The sequence below is a fragment of the Papio anubis genome, chromosome 1 (assembly GCF_008728515.1).
Source record: "Papio anubis isolate 15944 chromosome 1, Panubis1.0, whole genome shotgun sequence".
Lineage (NCBI taxonomy): Eukaryota > Metazoa > Chordata > Mammalia > Primates > Cercopithecidae > Papio > Papio anubis.
The window spans coordinates 14,760,236-14,783,041 of NC_044976.1; the positions used below are offsets into that span (position 1 = coordinate 14,760,236).

At 44.3% G+C, this 22,806-nt stretch overlaps 1 protein-coding gene across 2 annotated transcripts in view; it reads right to left on the minus strand.

Annotated features, from left to right (window-relative positions):
• Positions 1-22,806, minus strand: part of FBXO42 (F-box protein 42) — a 98,151-nt gene that overhangs the window by 37,533 nt on the left and 37,812 nt on the right. For both annotated transcript variants that reach the window (XM_021936465.2, XM_003891189.4), the window contains exons 3-4: positions 19,567-19,683; positions 8,857-8,991 (exon numbers count right to left, since the gene is read on the minus strand). In XM_021936465.2, coding sequence (XP_021792157.1) covers positions 8,857-8,991; positions 19,567-19,683 — 252 coding nt within the window. The remainder of the gene's footprint in view (positions 1-8,856; positions 8,992-19,566; positions 19,684-22,806) is intronic.

Here is a 22,806-nt window from a genome sequence, read left to right on the forward strand (position 1 = left end):
TCTCATGTAGTCTCATAGCTTTAAATCCATCTGGATTAGTCCATTCTCACAGTGCTATGAAGAAATACTCAAGACTGAGTAATTTATACAGGAAAGAGGTTTAATCGACTCACAGTTTGGCATTGCTGGGGAGGCCTCAGGAAACTTACAATCATGGCAGAAGGCAAAGGAGAAACAGGCACCTTCTTCACAGGGCAGCAGGACGGAGTGAGTGCAAGCAGGGGAAATGGCAGACGATTATATAACCATAAATAACTCACTCACTATCACGAGAACAGCATGGGCAAACCACTCCCATGATCCAATTACCTCCACCTGGTCCTGCCCTTGACACATGGCGATTATGAGGATTACAATTTGAGGTGAGATTTGGGTGGGGACACAGGGCCAAACTATATTACTATCTAACATGCTAATGAGCCCTACACGGCTAGCTCTAGCCTGTGTGTCTCCCTTGAACTCCATACACATATATCTCCACCTGAATGTCCTAATAAGCGTCTCAAACTCAATACGTTTCAAGTGGAATTTCTCATCTCTCCTGCCCCTTGCCAACCTTGACCACTCAGTCTTCCCCATCTCAGTTAATGATAATTCCACCCTTTCAAATGCCCAGGCTAAAAACCTGAAGAGTCATCTTGATTGCTCTCTTTCTCATTCCTACTCTACATCCAAACTATCAGCAAATCCCTTTGGCTCTATCAAATCCACCCAGTTCTTACCTTTTGTGAATACTTTACTCCAAGTGTCTATCATTTTCGGCCTAGATTATTGCTACCACCTTTTAACTGGTCTCCTTGCTTCCATACTTGTCCTCTTCCAGAAACCTAAAAAACTAGCCATTCAATTCAGTGACTATGACAATATCCTTACAACAGCCAGAAAGCCTCACATATGTGATACATCCCTTTCATTATCTGTCCAACCTCCTCTCCTTGTGCACTCTCCTTTATTCACTCTGCTCCAGTCACAGTGGATTCCTAAATATCCCTTGACTATATCAAGTACACTCCCAACTCTAGGTCTTTGCACTGATTATTCTGTTTGGAATGTTTGTTTCTCAGATACCCACATGGCTCACTTCTTCTACCCATCAAGTCCTTATTCTAATGTTGCCTTCTCTCTGATTCCCCTAGTTATAATCCTCCTAGCCATACTGTAGTTTCTCGATAGCACTTTCCATCCTCTAACATACTGTTATATATTTGTCATTTTTAGAATCTGTCTTCCTTCATTTGAATGTAGTCTCATTAGGGCAGAGATGTTTGTCAGTTATTGACTCATGTGTCCCTGGCATATAGAATAATATCAGGCACATAGTAGATAATCCATGAATATTTGTTACATGAACAAGTGAAGGATGAGAGAAGAATTTAACTGAACAGAAGGACTGTAGAGTCATTTATTTTTTATTATTTTTGTAGAGACGGGCTCTTGCTATGTTGCTTAGGCTGCCCTTGAACTCAAGCCATCCTGGCCTCAGGCTGGCCTGGCCTCAAGCCATCCTCCCACTCAGCCTCCTGAGGTGCTAGGATTACAGGTGTGAGCCACTGTGCCTGGCCTGTGCTGTCATTTAAGGGAAGTCAGGCCCTTTGTTTTAAGTGTCAAACTCTCGGCCGGGCACGGTGGCTCATGCCTGTAATCCTAGCACTTTGGGAAGCCGAGGCGGGTGGATCACCTGAGGTCAGGAGTTCGAGATCAGCCTGGCCAACGTGATGAAACCCTGTCTCTATTAAAAATACAAAAACTTAGCTGGGTGTGGTGGTGGGCATCTGTACTTTCAGCTATTTGGGAGGCTAAAGCAGGAGAATTACTTGAACCCAGGAGATGGAGGTTTCAGTGAGCCGAGATCACGCCATTGCACTCCAGCCTGGGAAACAAGAGTGAAACTCTGTCTCAAACAAATAATAATAATAGGACAGACGCAGTGGCTCATGCCTGTAATCCCGGGAGGCTGAGGCAGGCGGATCACGAGGTCAAGAGATCGAGACTATCCTGGCCAACATGGTGAAACCCCATCTCTACCAAAAATATAAAAATTAGCTGGGCATGGTGGCACATGCCTGTAATCCCAGCTACTCGGGAGGCTGAGGCAGGAGAATCGCTTGAACACGGGAGGTGGAGCTTGCAGTGAGCCCAGATCACACCACTGCACGCCAGCCTGGTGACAGAGCGAGACTCTGTATCAAAATAATAATAATAATAATAATAATAAAAACAAATGTCAAACTCTCATAACAATGAATTACCAGATAACACTACTTAAATGTTTAATAGGAACCAAAAACTAAACCTCTCCCAAATATTTATTTTCCACTTCAGTAAATGGCCCCACCATCTACTTAGCTGTGTAAACCTGAAACATAAGTCACCCCTGATTGGCCTTCTCACGCTCCTAAATCTAATTCATTAAGAAGTCTTGGCCGGGCACCGTGGCTCACGTCTGTAATCCCAGCACTGTGGGAGGCCAAGGCGGGCGGATCACTTGAGGTCAAAGGTTCCAGACCAGACTGGACAATATGGTGAAACCCCATCTCTACTAAATATACAAAAATTAGCCGGGTGTGGTGGTACACCACTGTAATCCCAGCTACTTGGGAGGCTGAAACACAAGAATTGCTTGAACCTGGGAGGCAGAGGCTACAGTAAGCTGAGACTGCACCACTGTACTCCAGCCTGGGTGACAGAGTGAGACTCTGTCTCAAAAAAAAAAAAAAAAAAAAAAAGTCTTATCAGTTTTTTACTGATATATGCTCATCTGAGTCTTGTCAATATTGATGGCCTTCTATCTAGTCTGGTTTACTTTCTTCCTTTCCTTCATTTCCTAAATAGAAGCAAAATGTGCTTTAAAATGTAAATTGAGGCAGGGAAGGGCAGTGGCTCATGCCTGTAATCCAGCACTTTGGGAGGCCAAGGCAGGAGGATCATTTGAGGCCAGGAGTTGAAGACCAGCCCAGGCAACATAGTGACATCCTAGTTCTACAAAAAAAGAAAAGAAAGAAAAGAAAATTTCCCGACATGGCAGTGCAAACCTGTGGCTCCAGCTAAGCCGAGGTGGGAGGATCACTTGAACCCAGGAGTCTGAGGCTACAGTCAATGAATTATGATTGTGCCACTGCAGCTTTGGCAACAGAGCAAGATTGTTTCTTTAAAAAAAAAAAAAAAAAAAAAAGTAATCCAGAGATGACATTCCTCCTGTTAAAATCTCAAAGGTTTCTGAGTCCCCACCTTAGTCTGTGAATAAGCTTGCTCCTGTCTTTATCTCAGCTCCGCCTGTGCCACTCTCTCCCTTGCTCCTTAGGCTACATCCACAAAGGTCTGCTTTAAGCTCCTCTAACATGTCTTTTTCTTTGCTGCACCAGGCACATGCCATTCTCACTTCCCTCCACTCTTCATTCTTTAGGTCTCAGCCAAAAAATAAACAAACAAACAACAACAAAAACAAAGTCTCCTGTTTAAAGTAGGGCTCCCTTAACAGCATGGGCAACATAGTGAGACCCCATCTCTACAAAACAGTACAAAAATTAGCCAGGCATTGTGGTGCACACTTGTATTCCCAGCTACTCAGGAGGCTAAGGCAGGAGGTCAAGGCTACAGTGAGCTGTGCTGGTGCCACTGCACTCCAGCCTGGATGACAGAGCGAGACCTTGTCTCAAAAAAAAAAAAAAAAAAAAAGGAGCTCTCCCCTTATTCTTCATTCCATGTTTCCTTCATAATTTACAACAATTTGCTTACTTGCTTTTTGTTTCTTTCCCATTACAATATAAGCTCCATGAGAGCAGGGGCCACAAAAGCAGGTGTAAATGGGAGGAAGTGTTACCTCATTGGAAATGTCTGAGAAGTACTAGCTGTGGGTCTCTTTTAGTGTAAGATCTGTCATCCCAACATTCATCACCAACTCTACCTCCGATACCACTCTTCCTCCAGATACAGCATTTCTATCATTTTGAAAGGAACTAAAGACAAGATTTCACTGGGAGATCACATTAATTCCAACTGGTATAGATGGAGTTGTGTCCTCCACCAAATCCATATGTTGAAGCCCTAACGCTAAGGTCATGTTATGGTGGAGATGAAGCCTTTGGAAGACAATTAGGTTTAGATGAGGTCATGAGGGTAGGCCCTCATAAGATGAATCCCCTTATAAGAAGCACAAGAGGCCAGGTGCGGTGGCTCATGCCTATAATCCCAGCACTCTGGGAGGCTAAGGTGGGTGGATCACCTGAGGTCAGGAGTTCAAGATCAGCCTGGCCAACATGATGAAAGCCCGTCTCTACTAAAAATACAAAAATTAGCCTGGCGAGGTGGCACACACCTATAATTCCAGCTACTTGGGAGGCTGAGGCAGGAGAATTGCTCCAACCCAGGAGGCAGAGGTTGCAGTGAGCCAAGATCGCACCATTGCACTCCAGCCTGGGCGACAGAGTGACCAAAAAAAAAAAAGAAGCACAAGAGACCCCAGAGCTCACTCTCTGCTACATGAGAACACACTGAGAAGGTGGCAGTCTGCAAACCAGGAGCTGGGAAGAGAGTCCTCACTAGAAGCCAACCATGCCAGACTCTCATCTTGAATTTCCAGCTTCCAGAACCGTGAGAAATACATTTCTGTTATTTAAGCTACCCAGTCTATGGTATTTTGTATGGCACCCTGAGCTAAGACCCAACCAACAGGAGAATGCTCTAGTCTCATAACCACATGACCAAAATACACATGTAAAAAGACATTTGATGCAGCAGTATTCTCTATCAAGACTCTCCACTCCCAACCAAAAGTGTTCCACTCCTTGCTTGATGCTTTTACTTCTCCAACAGCTACACTTTTGAAGTCTGAACACTGTTAAAGCAACTATTACCTTCCTGTACATACTCTGTTAGAAGACAACCTCACAATTGACAGTGCCCTACCCTCAGTCACCTTGATGCACTAAAATGAGTGAGTCAGGTACACTATGACTTATAAATAACTATGTTTTATTCAGAAGGACTCACTGACGTTTCAGTTAGGAAGTGATTTTGATTAGGACTCATGATAGCATACAGGAACTTGTCTCAGGGCATCTTACGTGGGGTTTCTGCCTAAATGAGAATCTCATACGACTGTTTTTTATTTTGAGACAGAGTCTCACTCTGCCACCCAGGCTCAGGTGCAGTGGTGTGATCTTGGCTCACTGCAACCTCCGCCTCCCGGGCTTGAGTGATTCTCATGCTTCAGCCTCCTGACTAGCTGAGGTTACAGGCGCATGCTACCATGCCCAGCTAATTTTTTGTCTTTTTAGTAGAGATGGGGTTTCACTATGTTGGCCAGGCTGGTCTGGAACTCTTGGCCTCAAGTGATCCTCTCACTTCAGCCTCTCAAAGTGCTAGGATTATAAGCGAGAGCCACCAAGCCCAGCCTATTTTTTTGAGACAGGGGCTTCCTCTTTCACTCAGGCTAGAGTGCAGTGGAGCAATCATCACTCACTGTAGCCTTGAACTCCTGGGCTCAAGCAATCCTCCCACCTCAATCTCTCAAGTAGCTAGGACTACAGGCACATGCCATCATGCCCGGCTAATTTTTAATTGTTTTGTAGAGACAGGTTCTCACTATGTTACCCAGGCTGGTCTCAAATTCCTGGCCTCAAGAGATCCTCCTGTCTCAGCCTCCTAAAGTGTTGGGATTACAGGAGTGAACCACCATGCCCAGCCAGGACTCTATTAAACAATTGTTTTTTATAAGTAGACATTTCAAAAAGCTCAGGTTTTCCTCCTTCTAAAACTAGCCTCTAACTGCAGATTAGGGTGAGGGAGTAACTAGATTCTTTGAGACATTTTTGTTAGAAAATTACTTTAAACATTCAGGAGTTTGTACGTTTTATCAAAGGGAATATTCCAAAAGCTCTATTTTTAAAAATTCATATTCCATAGAGAATGTAAATGATTGAAGCCGTTATTTCTCCAACATTTCTACTTTGGGAATTTCAAAGCATAATCTTATCTTTTCCCTCCCTCCCTCCCTGCCTGCCTCCTTCCCTTCCTTCCTCCCTTCCTTCCTCTCTTCTTCCCTTCATCTCTCTCTCTCTCTCTCTCTCTTTCTTTTTTAAGACATGGTCTCACTCTCTCGCCTAGGTGCCCAGGCTTGTATCTGTGGGCTCACGCAATCCTCCCACTACCTCACCCTCCCAAGTATCTGGGACTATGGACGCATGCCACCATGCCTGGCTAATTTTTTATTTTTATTTTTCGTAAAGATGGGGAGTCTCACCATGTTGCCCAGGCGAGTCTTGAACTCCTGGCCTCAAGGCATCCTCCTGCCTTGGCCTCCCAAAGTGCTGGGGTTATAGGCGTGATCCACTTCACCTGGCCACAAAGCAGTCTTTAAACTTGATGGTTTTTTTAAAAAAGTCTTACTCCATATTACAGGGAGAAATAAGCACAGTAGTTGGCAGAGGCTATGAAGGTCCCCAAACCAGAGCTCCATTTTCACAAGAAAGAGCACCATCCATGCTAAATTATCAAAGGCATAAAGCTTGGTTACAAAATAAAGACAATAATAGTATTTTGTGACTGAAACTATCAAAGTTCCTCTGAAATAAGACCTGTACAAAATCCCAAGCACGGTGGCAACAGGATGCTTAGGCTGAGAAGATCTTCTACATTTTAGAATTCGTAACTCAGCTGAGACTGCAGTAAGCTGTGATCGTGCCACTGCACTCCAGCCTGGGTGACAAAGCAAGATCCTGTCTCAAAAAACAACACAAAACAAAATAGAAGCTGTAACTTCAAATATTAATCAATGTGCACTAAGTGCAGTATGGTACAAAGGGCTAGAAAAGGTTATTCTCCAAAGTACAAAATTCTCAGGGCCCTGAAATAGTTCTAGCTGTCAAACTTTTTATACGTTACCATTTATTATTCCAATAGTTTTTGTGGTTTTTTTGTTTTTTTTTTTAAGATGGAGACTTGCTCTATTGCCCAGGGTAGAGTGCAAACTCTACCTCCTGGGTTCATGAGATTCTCCTGCCTCAGCCTCTCAAGTAGGTGGGACTACAGGCACCCATCACCAGGCCCAGCTAATTTCTGTATTTTTAGGAGACAGGTTTCATCATGTTGGCCAGGCTGGTCTCAAACTCCTGGCCTCAGGTGATCCGCCCCCCACTTGGCCTCCTAAAGTGCTGGGATTACAGGCGTGAGCCACTGGGCCTGGCCTGTAGGTTTGTTTTTGTTTTGTTTTTTTATGAATGGCATAAACGGCCTTTATTGGTTGTGACAGGAAGTGGAAGAGAAGGGGATATAAGAGCTCCTGCTCCTGGAGTGGTCATCTGCAGATTGGACCACCACCCTTCTACCCTTCAAATGCCAATAATTTTGATAAAGAGGCCGGGCGTGGTGGTTCACACCTGTAATCCCAGAACTTTGGGAGGCTGAGGCAGGCGGATCACGAGGTCAGGCGATCGAGACCATCCTGGCTAACACGGTGAAACCCCTTCTCTACTAAAAATACAAAAAAATTAGCCGGGCCTGGTGGCAGGAGCCTGTAGTCCCAGCTACTCGGGAGGCTGAGGCAGGAGAATGGCCTGAACCCAGGAGGCGGAGCTTGCAGTGAGCCAAGACTGTGCCACTGCACTCCAGCCTGGGTGAAAGAGCCAGACTCCGTCTCAAAAAAAAAAAAAAAATTTTTTTTTGATAAAGAACTTTATCTACACAAAGCCCAGCTCCACCCATGGTATCCACTCAGTAGGCTCCTCCTATATTTGCCTAATGCAGGGGGAAGGAACAGGAACTTAAGTTTTAGGGAAGCAAAATACAGCTTCTTCTCATAAATAGGTTTAAGCCCCTGGCCTAGATATTCACAGTAGCGGTTATAGAAAGGGAAACATAAACTAGCCTTCTTAGCCCATTTAAAACAAGTCATTTAGTCCTACTCCACATTTATCCCAGAGAGGTGCAGTAACTTATTCATAGTTACATGGAGAATTGGTGACTATGCCAGGAAATGAAACTCATGTCCCCTCACTCTTAGTCCAGTGCCCTTTCTAATATACCACGATGCCTCCTATCTGGTAATCAAAGTAGTAAGGCAAGGCCTAAATAAATAAGGAACTTGCCCACTGGAAACCCAAATGTCCTTAGTACTAAGACTGAGTCCTAATACTAAAAAGCCAAAAGAATGTTTTGAGAAAAGCTTGCCAACAAACCTAGCAGAATACTTTATACTCAGTGGACTCTATTTCTCCATCACACCAACCTCTCCAATCTATGCCTCCTCAAATTGCCCTGCCTCATGAGTGCAAAAACCATTGTTTTTATTTTTTCCCCCAGGAGAGATTAGGTCAAAAACAAGAAAATAATCTAGTTTCTTTCTGCCAGATTTCTGGCATAGTGGGACTGAGCAGGAATGTACCTACTGTGGAATCTTCCCACACCCCTGGGTTGTTAACTAGCAGAGGCATGTCCCATACACTCCCCAAATATCTGAGCTGGCAACAACAAAAGATATTCAGAGACCTTAGCCCTGGGACAATAGCTTCTGTCAGTCAACTACAGTTCTCACGACTCTGTGTTTCTGTTCTCACTTCAACCTCATACCAAATGATGTATCACACCTGTATGAGTACACCTGAGAAAACCATGCAAATGAATTCACACAGCAGTACAGCAATTACGGCAGGGCACCATTACTAATGATAAAGTATAATTTAACAAAAACCAAAGACTTACACAAGCATATTACTATTATCATTTACACGGCACATTAAACGTAAGGACCTGAGTCCCAGTAACCTATCCTTGAGACCAGCACCAAAAAGGATCAGGTAGAGTTTCCAAGCCAAGGGAGTCACCTGGTAAGGAGGCAAAGATCAGCATTTCATCTCTTACCTGAAGCCAAAGGTCGGATCCACTCTTTGCTGTTTAGGTCAAGTCTCCAGAGGTCATTGAAAGCAGCATTGCAGCTGCTCTGGGTACAGCCTCCAAACACATACATAGACTGATTAGCATCATAATAGCATGCGCCTAGAAAGAAAATACACAAATAACTGCTGTGAAAATTCTGAGGCCCTTCCAACATTTTAACCATAACATATACCTTTCAAAACTCATTTATTTCACACATTCAGCAATTTTGTTACCAAGTACCAAATTTCTAATACCAGACTCTTGGCTTCAGGTGGATCAATATACTACCCTTTAAAACAAGGTCCAGAGGAAAGCTATGAAAATTTTATTTCTGAGCACACTAAGCAAGTTGACAATGATGTAACAGTGTAAGTCCAGCAAGAACACATAATAATTCAGATTAAAGGTGCTCAAATGAGGGAAATTTCAGCACAGCTACATAATCTAAATCTGCATCATTATCCTCTAGAGCTAAGCAAAGATAGTGCCAACACATGTACTCTGTCCTCCCATTCCTTTCCTACGGTCCTCCTATTGTTTTTGTTTTCAAATAAAACCTGAAGCACAAATCAATAAATGAATCTCTTTTTTTTTTGAGACGGAGTCTGCCTATGTCAGCCAGGCTGGAGTGCAGTGGCACAATCTTGGCCCACGGCAACGTCTGCCTCCCAGGTGCAAGCCACCACACCCAGCTAAGTTTTTGGATTTTTAGTAGAGATGGGGTTTCACCATGTTGGCCAGGCTAATCTCGAACTCTTGACCTCAGGTGATCCACCCGCCTCGGCCTCCCAAAGTGCTGGGATTACAGGCATGAGCCACCATGCCCGGCCAATAAATGAATCTTTTTATGACACACAATGAAACTATTTTAATCAATACTATGAAGTAACCACACAGAAAGTCCAATGTGATTGAAGAAATACAGTTTTTATTAATTCCAAAGGCCAGTGGGGGAAACTCAGTGGTAGCATGGCCTTGGACTAGTCCCAAAGCAACAGACTGAAAAAGCACGGAAATCATTAAGTCCCAATACATATCCAAGAGCTACCAAGGCATGCTGGTCGGTGCTGACTAGAAAACCAGTACAGTAACATTTAAAAAACACCAAGATCTCTAAGAAAAGCCTTTTTTGATTAGATGATTGCATACATATCACCAGGCATTCCTAAGAAAAAGAGGCAATGACTATGAGAAGGGCTGTTACCCTAAAACTACAAAGACCAAAGCCAGAGTCTAGACAAGATGCACGAGTGCTAGGTTCTGCCACCTTGCAGTCTCTATCCTTTGGAAATGACAATCACATTCCTTACAGTCTTGCATTTGCCGTCTTGGACTTCAGGAAGAGGCCCAAGCAAAGCTTTCCTTGCCATCCGTTTCATGCATGCAGGAGGTAAAAATAAAATAAAATAAAATTAAATTAAATTAAAAAAAAAAAGACCTCTCAATGTTCATGTGAAACTAATGGTTCAGTGTCATATAAAAGGAAGGGGAAAGGAAAAAGAAATTCACAGATTTAGGCCAGGCGCAGTCGCTCACGCCTGTAATCCCAGCACTTTGGGAGGCTGAGGCAGGCAGGGCACGAGGTCAGGAGTTTGAGACCAGCCTGGCCAACATGGCGAAACCCCGACTCTACTAAAAATACAAAAATTAGCCAGGCATGGTGGCGCATGCTTGTAATCCCAGCTACTCAGGAGGCTGAGGCCAGAGAATCGCTTGAACCCGGGAGGCGGAGTTTGCAGCTCTAGCCTGGGCTACAGAGCAAGACTCCATCTCAAAAAAAAAAAAAACTCGCGGAAAAAACCAAACAAACAAGAAATTCACAGATTCATTACACTGTGCATGGCTTTAATGATCATGTAGCATATCTGTAGGTCACATTCAGTTTAGCACACCAATATTTTTAAGGTCTCAAGGTCTCTTCTGAACTCTGGCACTAGTTACCCAAGTTCAGAAAAAGGGAAATGCTACTACTGCTGACTCATCCAATGCCACTGCTATAGTCACCTCTGTGATATACACTAGCTCTGGGAATAACCTTCCCCCCTGCCCCCCCTTTTTTTTTTTTTTTGAGACAGAGCCTTGCTATGTGACCCAGGCTGGAATCCAGTGCCACAATTTTGGCTCACTGCAACCTCCACCTGCCAGCTGCAAGCGATTCTCCTGCCTCAGTCTCCTGAGTAGAAGTAACTGGGATTATAAGCACATGCCACCACACCCAGTTAATTTCTGTATTTTTAGTAGAGACAGGGTTTCGCCATGTTGGCCAAGCTGGTCTCGAACTCCTGACCTCAGGTGATCCACCCGCCTCAGTCTCCCAAAATGCTGGGATTACAGGTGAGAACCAATGAGCCTGGCTCTTCACCATTTTTTTTTTCCTTAATTCAGTCCTCCTGTTAGACCTCTGGGACTCTCTACAGTAAGAAGGCCAAGTCAGAAAACTGAGCAAGTTAAGAGGTAATAAAAGCAGTATGTTTAGTGCCTTAAACCTCATAATCTCAGTCAGTGGAAGGGTTAAATCCAAATTATCTGACCTCTGACACTGTGGAATAATGGAGCTGCAGGCTTTTAAAATTACCAAATAAATTAGAGAAAACAGATGTGATGAAATAAAATACCATCTAGCCATCAACAGGCTCACACCTGCAAAATATTTACTGTATCCCCAGAACTCTATTAAGAAGTCAAGTGCAATGAATCCATGGCTCACATTTCAGATCTGTTAAGAACTACAAATAACAGGCTGGGCACAGTGGCTCATGCCTGTAATCCCAGCACTTTGGGAGGCTGAGGCGAGTGGATCACCTGAGGTCAGGAGTCTGAGTCCAGTCTGGCCAACATGGTGAAACCCCTCTCTACTAAAAATACAAAAATTGGTCTGGCATGGTGGCATGCCCCTGTAATTCCCAGCTACCCAGGAGGCTGAGGCAGGAGAATCACTTGAACCTGGGAGGTGGAGGTCACAGTGAGCCGAGATGGCACCACTGCACTCCAGCCTGGGCGATAGAGCAAGACTCTGTCTCAAAAAACAAAAACAAAAAACAAAAGAACTACAAATAACAAAGGATCAAGTTAGAAGGCATTAGACAAACAAGAGGACAATTACTGGAGCCACATTTTAATCTCCACTAAAGGAGCTCAAATCCAGACATCCTGGTCCTTTTAGACCTATCTTGACCTAGTAATCCTAAAAAATGGGGCAATTTTGAAATGAGCCAACTGCTACCAGGTTGGGTCAGTAAAAGAACATTCTTCTCTTGATATTCCAGACCTCCAGAAAAAGAAATTAGCTTCTATGACTTCTTTATGTATTTATTTTTTGAGATGGAGTCTCACTTTGTCACCCAGGCTGGAGTACAGTGGCATGATCTCAGCTCACTGCAAGCTCCGCCTCCTAGGTTCAAGTGATTTTCCTGCCTCAGCCTCCCAAGTAGCTGGGATTACAGGCGCCCGCCACCACGCCCAGCTAGTTTTTGTATTTTTAGTAGATACGGGCTTCCACTATGTTGGCCAGGCTGGTCTTGAACTCCTGACCTCAGATGTTCCGTCCAACATCTGGGAGGCCAGATGTTTGGCCTCCCAAAGTGCTGAGATTATAGGCGTGAGCCACTGTGCCCGGCCAATGTCCTATGACTTCTGAAACCTTAACTAGTGTTCATTATAACATTGCTTAATAAAACAAATCCATGATTTCATAACTAAAAGAGTCAAGGGTTTGTTACATCTTCCAGTTCCTCATAGATAACTTCTTGGCAGCTGCTTCCTTAGTGTAGCAAAAGAACACAGTGGCTTTATTTTTCAAAGAGGTAGCAAACATTTTTCCTTTTTTTTTTTTTTTCCCCTCGAGACAGAGTCTTGCTCTGTCGCCCCAGCTAGTGTGAAATGACACAATCTCGGCTCACTGCAACCTCCGCCTCCTAGGTTCAAGTGATTCTCCTGCCTCAGCCTCCCGAGTAGCTGGGATTACAGGCGTGTACCACCACGCCTGGCTAATTTTTTGTATTTTTAGTAGAGACGGGGTTTCCCCATGTTGGCCAGGCTGGTCTTGAACTCTTGACCTCATGATCTGCCCGCCTCGGCCTCCCAAAGTGCCGGGATTACAGGCAGAAGCCACCATGCCCAGCCCACATTTTTCTTCTATATTTGGACTGAAAACCCAGCCAACATGCTGGGCCCTGAGGTCCTTACCACAGGTATTTTACTCCCATACTAAAATAGGGCAATTGGCATTTTCCTGCTTCTCTTGAGCAAACAAAGGTTTCTGGAAGAAGAGGGCACAGCCCAAAGTCTGCAAAGCTAATGGCACTAAAATGGCAAGTTTCACACACTACTGTATTTTCAGTGACCAGCAGTCAATCATCAACAAAGTTGGGAGAGGAAGGGAGTCAATTTAGGCAGCTATATTTAGAACTCAGATATAATGGAATGAGAAAATAACTATCAATAACATGCTTAATTATTATTATTTTTTTTGAGATGGAGTCTCACTCTGTCGCCCAGACTGGAGTGCAGTGGCAGGATCTCGGCTCACTGCAACCTCCGTCTCCTGGATTCAAGCGATTTTCCTGCCTCAGCCTCCCAAGTAGCTGGGACTACAGGCGCACACTACCACACCCAGCTAATATTTGTATTTTTGGTAGAGACAAGTTTCACCATGATGGCCAGGATGGTCTCAATCTCTTGACCTCGTGATCCACCCGCCTCGGCCTCCCAAAGTGCTGGGATTACAGGTGTGAGCCACCACGCCCGCCCCACCACTCTCAACTATTTTAAGCACCCTAGCCTACTGAACTTTACTTATTGCCTGTGTTTTATTTAAGACACCTATATATTGATCTGGGGGGGTGGGCAGGGAGGAAGACCCAACAAGTTCAAATGAACCTTTTAGGAAAAAGAATTTGAGCAACTCCCAGTACTCCAATAGTAATTTCCCTTTTCACAAGTTCTCCACCCAAACAGAACATTTTCCTTTCAGAACATCTAGACCATTAGAATGTGCTATACAGTTACAGCTCACAGTACAGTATGAATACTAGGCTAAGACATAATACTGAGAATGTCTATTCCAACTGGTAAATCTCTTCAAGTTTTCTGAAATGGGCTTAGTTTACAAGATACATACTAATCATCCCTATTAAAATACAAGTCAAATGGTCACAACTTAATTACACACAGAGCAAGCAAACAGTTCTTCACAGTTCTGAATACTTCTCCGCTATTCTATAATCATCTCTAGTGCAAGATCTTCCAGTAGTTCCATCTTTTCCACGGTGTATGGAGCATTCGATAAATGCTCACTAAATTAATGATAAGCTTTAGTATTTTCAGACGTCAAATTCTCTTTTGTTTCTTCACCTGTTTCCAGGGAAAGATCCTGAGGCATTTATCCCATGCTTAAAGAGACTATACTGCCATGTGTCTCACACCTACAAGCCAGAACATATTTGATAAGGTCTCTAATTACATAACTATGGAAGAAGCAAGGGTGGTTATCTAGTCTGGGCCTGCTGGCTCCTGCAGGAGCATGATGAGCATTGTGTATGGAACTACCTGACTGTATGTGACGCCTACGACACTGAAACATTTTTCAAAGCATGATGTTGGGGACTCAGGAGACCCCTACTGCAATCTGAAAAGGACATTCTACATTAATTAAAGCTTGCATGATTAGCTATGCACACATTCACCAAAAGGCTAGAATTGGTCTTTAATTTCTTTTTTTTTTTTTTTTTGAGACAGAGTCTTGTTCTGTCGCCCAGGCTGGAGTACAGTGGCGTAATCTCGGCTCACTGCAACCTCCGCCTCCCAGGTTCAAGTGATTCTCCTGCCTCAGCCTCCCAAGTAGCTGGGATTACAGGCATGCACCACGACGCCCAGCTAATTTTTTTATGTTTAGTGGAGATAGGGTTTCACCATGTTGGCTAGGCTGGTCTCCAACTCCTGGCCTGAAGTGATCCGCCTGCCTCGGCCTCCCAAAGTGTTGGGATTACAGGGGTGAGCCACTGCACGTGGCCCTAGAATAGGCCTTTTTACTTCACCTGCCTTTTTTGTCCCAGACTTTTCCATAGGGAAGACGCTGTACTGTGCATATCTTTGTTGCACTTAAGTCCACAAAAATTATTAGGTATCAAAATGTATTGATATCAAATTTATTAGATATCAACTATGAACAAGGTGTTGTGAAATGGTACAAGAGGGCTTGGCACGAAGGCTCACACCTGCAATCCCAGCACTTTAGGAGGCTGAGACAGGCAGATTGCTTGAGCCCAGGAGTTTGAGACCAGCCTGGGCAACAGGGCGAAACCCCATCTCTACTACAAATACAAAAATTAGCTGGGCGTGGTGGCAGGCACCAGTAATCCCAGCTACTCGGGAGGCTGAGGCAAGAGAATTGCTTAAATCTGGGAGGCAGAGGTTGTAGTGAGCCGAGACCATGCCACTTCACTCCAGCCTGGGTGCCTGAGTGACAGAGTGAGACCCCATCTCAAAAATAAGAAAAAAGAAACAGTACAAAAATGTCTAAGACATGGAGCCTGTCTATCTTCTTCTTCTTTTTTTTTTTTTTTTTTTTGGGGACAGAGTGTTGCTCTGTCTCCCAGGCTGGAGTATAGTGGCCTGATCTCAGCTCACTACAACTTCCGCCTCCCGGGTTCAAGTGATTCTCCTGCCTCAGCCTCCCGAGTAGCTGGGACGACAGGCGTCTGCCACCACTCCCAGATAATTTTTGTATTTTTAGTAGAGATGGGGTTTCACCATATTGGCCAGGCTGGTCTCGAACTCCTGACCTTGTGATCTGCCTGCCTCGGCCTCCCAAAGTGCTGGAATTACAGGCGTGAGCCACCGCACCCGGCTATAGCCTATCTATCTTCAAGTAGACAACAATCTTGTTGGGGAGACATCATCATCATCCTACCTTTTTACAACTTAAAATATATACATATATTTTAATTTTAAATAGAGATGTTGCCCAAATTGGTCTCAAACAGCTGGGCTCAAGTAATTCTCCTGCCTTGACCTTAAAACATATTTTGACAAGTGTTTTCTTAAATGCATTTCTCAGCAATCTATGGCACAAACAGAATTTGTCATATCCATTTTTCAGGCAAAGAAACTGTGGGTCAGACAAGCCAAGAAACTTGCTTCCCACATCCAAAGGTCTTTCCTTTTTAGCATGCAGCCTCTCTCACACAGATAATAACAGCAAAAGACAGATGGTAATAAATAATGGAGGAAGGTATGAACAGTATATTAGGGAAGCAGAGAGGAAGAAAAGAGCTTAATATCTATGGTGAGGAATCTGAGAGAAGTTGGTTAAAAAATGTGGCTTTTGATTTTATCTTTGAGATGACTTTTAGAGAACAGGACACTTTCAGTCAATTAAGAAGGGCAGGCCGGATGTGGTAGCTCACGCCTGTAATCTAGGCACTTAGCGAGACTGAGGTAGTGTATTAGTCCATTTTCACACTGCTATAAAGAACTATCCAAGACTGGGTAATTTAAAAAGGAAAGAGGTTTAACTGACTCACAGTTCCACACGGCTGGGGAGGCCTCACGAAACTTACATTTATGGGAAGAAGGCAAAGGAGAATCAAGCACCTTCTTACAAGGCAGCAGGAGAAAGAGCACAGGGGAAACTGCCACTTTTTTTTTTTTCTAAACAGAGTCTCGCTCTGTTGCCCAGGCTGTAGTGCAGTGGTGCAATCTCAGCTCACTGCAACCTCCGCCACTGGGGTTCAGGCAACTCTCCTGCCTCAGCCTCCCAAGTAGCTGGGACTACAGGCACCTGCCACCACACCCAGCTAATTTTTGTATTTTTAGTAGAGGCAGGGTTTCATCATGTTGGCCAAGCTGGTTTCAAACTCCTGACCTCAAGTGATCCGCCCTCCTCAGCCTCCCAAAGTGCTGGGATTACAGGCGTGAGCCACAGCACCCAGCTGAAACTGCCACTTTTAAACCATCGGATCTCATGAGAATTCCTTCACCATCACAAGAACAGCATGGAGGAAACCACCCCCATGATCCAGTTGCCTCCCACCAGGTCACCCCCTTGATACATGGGGATGGATTACCATTGGAGGAGATGATATTTGGATGGGAACACAGAGCCAAACCATATCAGTCAGGCAGATTGCTTGAGCTCAGGGGTTCAAGACCAGCCTGGACAACATGGCAAAACACCATTAAAATTTTCAAAAACTAATAGAAAAAAGAAAAAAAGGGAAGGGCTAATAGGGAAGGTTAAGACGTAACAAGGAGGTTCATGTGGCTGAAGTCTGGCTACCTAAGGATGCAGCAGTGAGTCAGGCTGAAAAGGTAAGCCAGATCCTTGAAAGGCAGGCAGAATGAAAACTACACGCAGCACACTAATGCTGAAGCTTGCTGGTGGAAGAATGGAAGGCTAGCTGCACGCTTCAGACTTGCAGTATTTCCCAACAGGAGCTCTTGTCATTTGGGGCAGGATAATTTTTTATTTATAGGACTGTCCTATGTACTACAGGATGCTATGCATCCCTGCCCCTTGCCTACTTCATGCTTATACTGCTTTTCAGTCAGTCAAGACAGTAAGCAACGACTTTACAGATTTCTTACAGATTTCCAAATGTCATAGAAGGAGATACTGTCCCTAGTTTTAGAGGTAGTTATTAATGGTCTTTATTCCAGGTTCACATGAAGAGAGAAGAAAAGCAAGAAGATCTTCTTTTTTTGAGACAGAGTTTCGCTTTTGCTGCCTAGGCTGGAGTACCATGGCACGATCTTGGTTCACTGCAACCTCCGCCTCCTGGGTTCAAGGGATTCTCCTGCCTCAGCCTCCTGAGTAGCTGGGATTACAGGTGCCTGCCACCACGTCTGGCAAATTTTTTATCTTTTTAGGAGAGACGGGGTTGCACCATGTTGGCCATGCTGTTCTCGAACTCCTGACCTCAGGTGATCTGCCTGCCTCGGCCTCCCAAAGTGCTGAAATTAGAGGTGTGAGCCACAACGCCTGGCCAAATTTGTTTTTTTTTTTGTCCCTGAGACAGAGTTTCGCTAGTGTTGCCCAGGCTGGAGTGCAATGGTGCAATCTCGGCTCACTGCAACCTCCGCCTCCCAAGTTCAAGCAATTCTCCTATCTCAGCCTCCCAAGTAGCTGGGATCACAGGCACGTGGCACTACGGCCGGCTAATTTTTTTTTTTATTTTTAGCGGACAGGGTTTCGCCATGTTGGCCAGGCTGGTCTCAAACTCCTGACCTCAGGTGATCTGCCCACCTCAGCCTCCCAAAGGGCTGGGATTACAGGCGTGAGCCACCAAACCCAGCCCAAATTTGTACTTTACAATCGATACTTGTCACATTCAAAATTTTTGTAGGAGTCCATTTAAATTTTGTATTTGCTGAACATATACTATGTTAAAATAGTCATTATATGATCTAGCACTAAAATCTGACTACTCTCTAAGCAAGATCTTAGAAATACCCTCATGTACAGCTTTCCTTTGTTTTCCTCTTAGATAATGTGAGATGTTTAAAATTCTAACCATAACACCTTGACCACTTTGGAGTAGAGAAAAATCCAATGAAAAAGCAGAGGGCTGGGTGCAGTGGCTCATGCCTGTAATCCCAGCACTTTGGGAGGCCAAGGTGGGTGGATCACGTGAGGTCAGGAGTTCGAGACCAGCCTGGCAAACATGGCGAAACCCCATCTCTACTAAAAATACAAAAATCAGCTGGGTGTGGTGGCACACACCTGTAGTCTCAACTACTCGGGAGGCTGAGGCAGGAGAATCGCTTGAACTCGAGAGGTGGAGGTTGTGGTGAGACAAGATTGTACCACTGCACTCTACCCTGGGCAACAGACTCCATCTCAAAAAAAAAAAAAAAAAAAAGCAGAATATAAAATTATTAACAAACTGCCTACAATATATTTAGGCTCACATTTTTCCCTAATTCAGGTTATAAAATTAATATAAACTCTCATTTTACATTCTCTTCATTAAAAAGTCAGATAATGGCCAGGCACAGTGGCTCACACTTGTAATCCCAACATTTTGGGAGGCCAAGGTGGGAGGATCCCTTGAGCCCAGGAGTTCAAGACAAGCCTGGGTAATACGGTGAGATACCATCTCTACAAATAATTTTTTAAAAATTAGCTAGGCGTGGTGGCATGCACCTGTGGGCCCAGCTACTCAAAAGGCTGAGGCAGAAGGACTACCTGAGCCCAGGAGGTCGAGGCTGCAGTGACACATGATCACGCCACCATATCACAGTCTGGGTGACAGAGTGAGACTCCATTTCAAAATAAATAAATAATTAAAAGTCAGATAAAATGCATGCTGTGGCCAAGTGCAGTGGCTCACGTATGTAATCCCAGCCCTGTGGGAGGCCAAGGCAGGCATATTGCTTGAGCTCAGTTCAAGACTAGCCTGGGCAACATGGTGAAACCCCATCTCTACAAAAAATACAAAAGTTAACCAGGCGTGCCCCAGTACTATCTACTATCAGTAGTCCTGATACTCAGGAGGCTGAGGTGGGAGGATCACCTGAGCCTGGGGAGGTGGAGGCTGCAGTGAGCTGTGATTATGCCACTGCACTCCAGCTTCGGCGATAGAGTGAGACCTTGTCTCAAAAACAAAGCAAACAAAAAAACATGCCTCCAAAGAAGTTTCTGGAAATATGACCACAGGCAGGGTGGAATCTGCTTTCACAGTAAATACTTACTGTGCGAGAAGCGCTGAGTGATTGGGGTTCCAGGATAAGGATAGGTACGGCTCTCCCACTGAATGTTTCCTTCCTGGACAGCCTTCATGAAACCATGATAACACTGATGGGCTACACCTAAGACAGAAAGAGCAAATCCTTCAGTCCAGACACTTAACTTATCCATCAAATTATTAAAACTGTGTCTACTACCTGTTTTTATCATTTTTATAAAACAAGTTTCTTTTTTTTTTTGAGACGGAGTCTCACTCTGTTGCCCAGGCTGGAGTGCAGCGGCGCGATCTTGGCTCACTGCAACCTCTGCCTCCCGGGTTCAAGCAATTCTCCTGCTTCAGCCTCCCAAGTGGCTGGGATTACACGCACCCGCCACCACACCCGGATAATTTTCTTTTAGTAAAGACGGGGCTTCACCATCTTGGTCAGGCTGGTCTTGAACTCCTGACCTTGTGATCTACCCACCTCAGCCTTCCAAAGTGCTGGGATTACAGGCATGAGCCACCACGCCTGGCCTATAGGACAAATTTCTTTGAGGAATTCCAAATTTATCTGATTTTCATTCAAAGGAAATAAATTTTTTAAAACTGAAAGGCAATCCTTTCGGTTTATCAAAGTCCAGGGAGGTTAAGTGACATTAAAAATTACAAAATTAGCCCACACTGTAACTCTAGTCCCTTTTATGTTATGTTATCTCATAAAGCAACATATTAAGATAATTGATCTTATTTACTCCAAAGCAAAGGTGTTGGGGGATAATTTAGCCTTATGAAAGAGTATGATAAAACAATGTCTGGAACATAACAGGTGTTCAATAAGTATCTATAGTTGGAAACTGTAATAAAGCATTCTCTGTCTTAAATATAGAGATAATAATTAGCTTACAATTGATTATGTTTTGTTTATTTTTTTTCTTCAGACAGGGTCTTGCTCTGTTACCCAGGCTGGAGTGGCATGACTTTGGCTCACTGCAACCTCTGCCTCCCAGGCTCAAGCAATACTCCTACCTCCGCCTCCTGGGTAGCAGGGACTACAGGTGAGCACCACCATGTCTGGCTAAAATGGATTATGAAATACATAACTCGGCCGGGCGCGGTGGCTCAAGCCTGTAATCCCAGCACTTTGGGAGGCCGAGACGGGCGGATCACGAGGTCAGGAGATCGAGACCATCCTGGCTAACACGGCGAAACCCCGTCTCTACTAAAAAATACAAAAAAAAAAAAAAGTAGCCGGGCGAGGTGGCGGGCGCCTGTAGTCCCAGCTACTCGGGAGGCTGAGGCAGGAGAATGGCGTAAACCCGGGAGGCGGAGCTTGCAGTGAGCTGAGATCCGGCCACTGCACTCTAGCCTGGGCGACAGAGCGAGACTCCGTCTCCAAAAAAAAAAAAAAAAAAAAAAAAAAAAAGAAAAAAAAAAACTCAGGAAAGCTTTTTTTTTTTTGAGACAGAGTCTCGCTCTGTCGCCTAGGCTGGAGTATAGTGGCTCACCGCAACCTCTGCCTCCCGGGTTCAAGTGATTCTCCTGCCTCAGCCTCCTGAGTAGCTGGGATTACAGACATGCATCACCACACCCAGCTAATTTTGTTATTTTTAGTAGAGACAGGGTTTCACCATGGTGGCCAGGCTGGTCTCAAACTCCCCAGCTCAGGTGATCCACCCACCTCGGGCTCCCAAAGTGTTGGGTTTACAGGCGTGAGCTACTGCATCCAACCAGGAAAAGTTTTTTAAAAGATGAGAGGCCAGGCACAGTGGCTCACACCTGTAATCCCAGTGCTTTAGGAAGCCAAGGCAGAAGGATAGCTTGAAGCAAGGAGTTTGAGACCAGCCTGGGCAACACAGTAAGACCCTGTTTCTCTGCAAAAAACTTTAAAATTAGTCAGGCATGGTGGTCTGCACCTGTAGTCCTACTTGGGAGGCAGAGGAGGGAGGACCACTTGTGCCCAGGAGTTCAAGGCAGCAGCGATCATGCCTATGATCATGCCATGCCACTGCACTCCAGCCTGGGCAAGACAGTGAGACCCTGTCTCTTAAAAAGCTAACAAAAAAAAGACATATAACAATGGAGAGGAAAGAAACCTGTCTTATTTCTAGAGCTAATAAGCAAGGTTGCAGGATACAAGGTTAGCATACAACAATGAACAAGTAGAATTTGAAATTAAAACACATAATACCATATACATTCACACCAAAAAACGAAATACTTAGATATAAATATAACAAAATTCATACAAAATCTATATGAAGAAACCCATAAAACTATGATGAAAGAAATCAAAGAACTAAATAAAGAGATAGTCCATGTTCATGGATAGGATAAGAAGACTCAATATTGTCAAGATGTCAGTTCTTCCCAACTTGATCTATAGATTCAATGCAATCCTAGTCAAAACCCCAGCAAATTATTTTGTGAATATCAACAAACTGATTCTAAAGTTTATGTGGAGAAGCACAAGATCCAGAATAGCCAAGAAAACATGGAAGGAGAAGAACAAAGTCAGAAGACTGATACCATCTGACTTCAATACTTACTATAAAAGCTATAGTAATCAAGACAGTGTGTTATTTGCAAATAATAGACAAATAGATCAATGGAACAGAACAGAGAGCCAAGAAATAGACCCAAACAAATACAGTCCACTGATTTTTTTTAATAGAGGTGGGGTCTCACTATATTGTCTAGGCTGGTCTCAAACTCCTGAGCTCAAGCGATCCTCCCATCTCAGCCTCTCAAAGTGTTGGAATTACAGGCGTTAGCCACTGTGTCCAACCTTCACTGATCTTTGACAAAGAAGCAAAAGTAATACAATGCAGAAAAGACAGCGTTTTGCCAGGCTCAGTGGTGTATGCCTGTGGTCCTAGCTACATGAGCAGCTAAGGCAGGAGGATCGCTTAAGCCCAGGAGTACAAGGTTGTAGTGCACAATGATCCCACCTGTGAACAGCCATTGAATTTCAGCCTGGGAAACACAGTGAGACCCTATCTCTCTCTCTCTCTTTTTTTTTTTTTTGAGCCTGGGTCTCACTCTGTCACCTAGCATGGAGTACAGTGGCACGGTCTCCATTCACTGCAACCTCTGCCTCGTGAGCAATCTCAGCCTCTGAGTAGCCGGGAGTACAGGCACACACCACTACACCCAGCTAATTTCTGTTTTTTTTTTTCTTTTTGTAGAGATGGGGGTTGGCCATGTTCTCAGGCTGGGAGACCCCATCTCTGTGTGTTTTTTCTTTTTTTTTTTTTTTTTGAGAAGG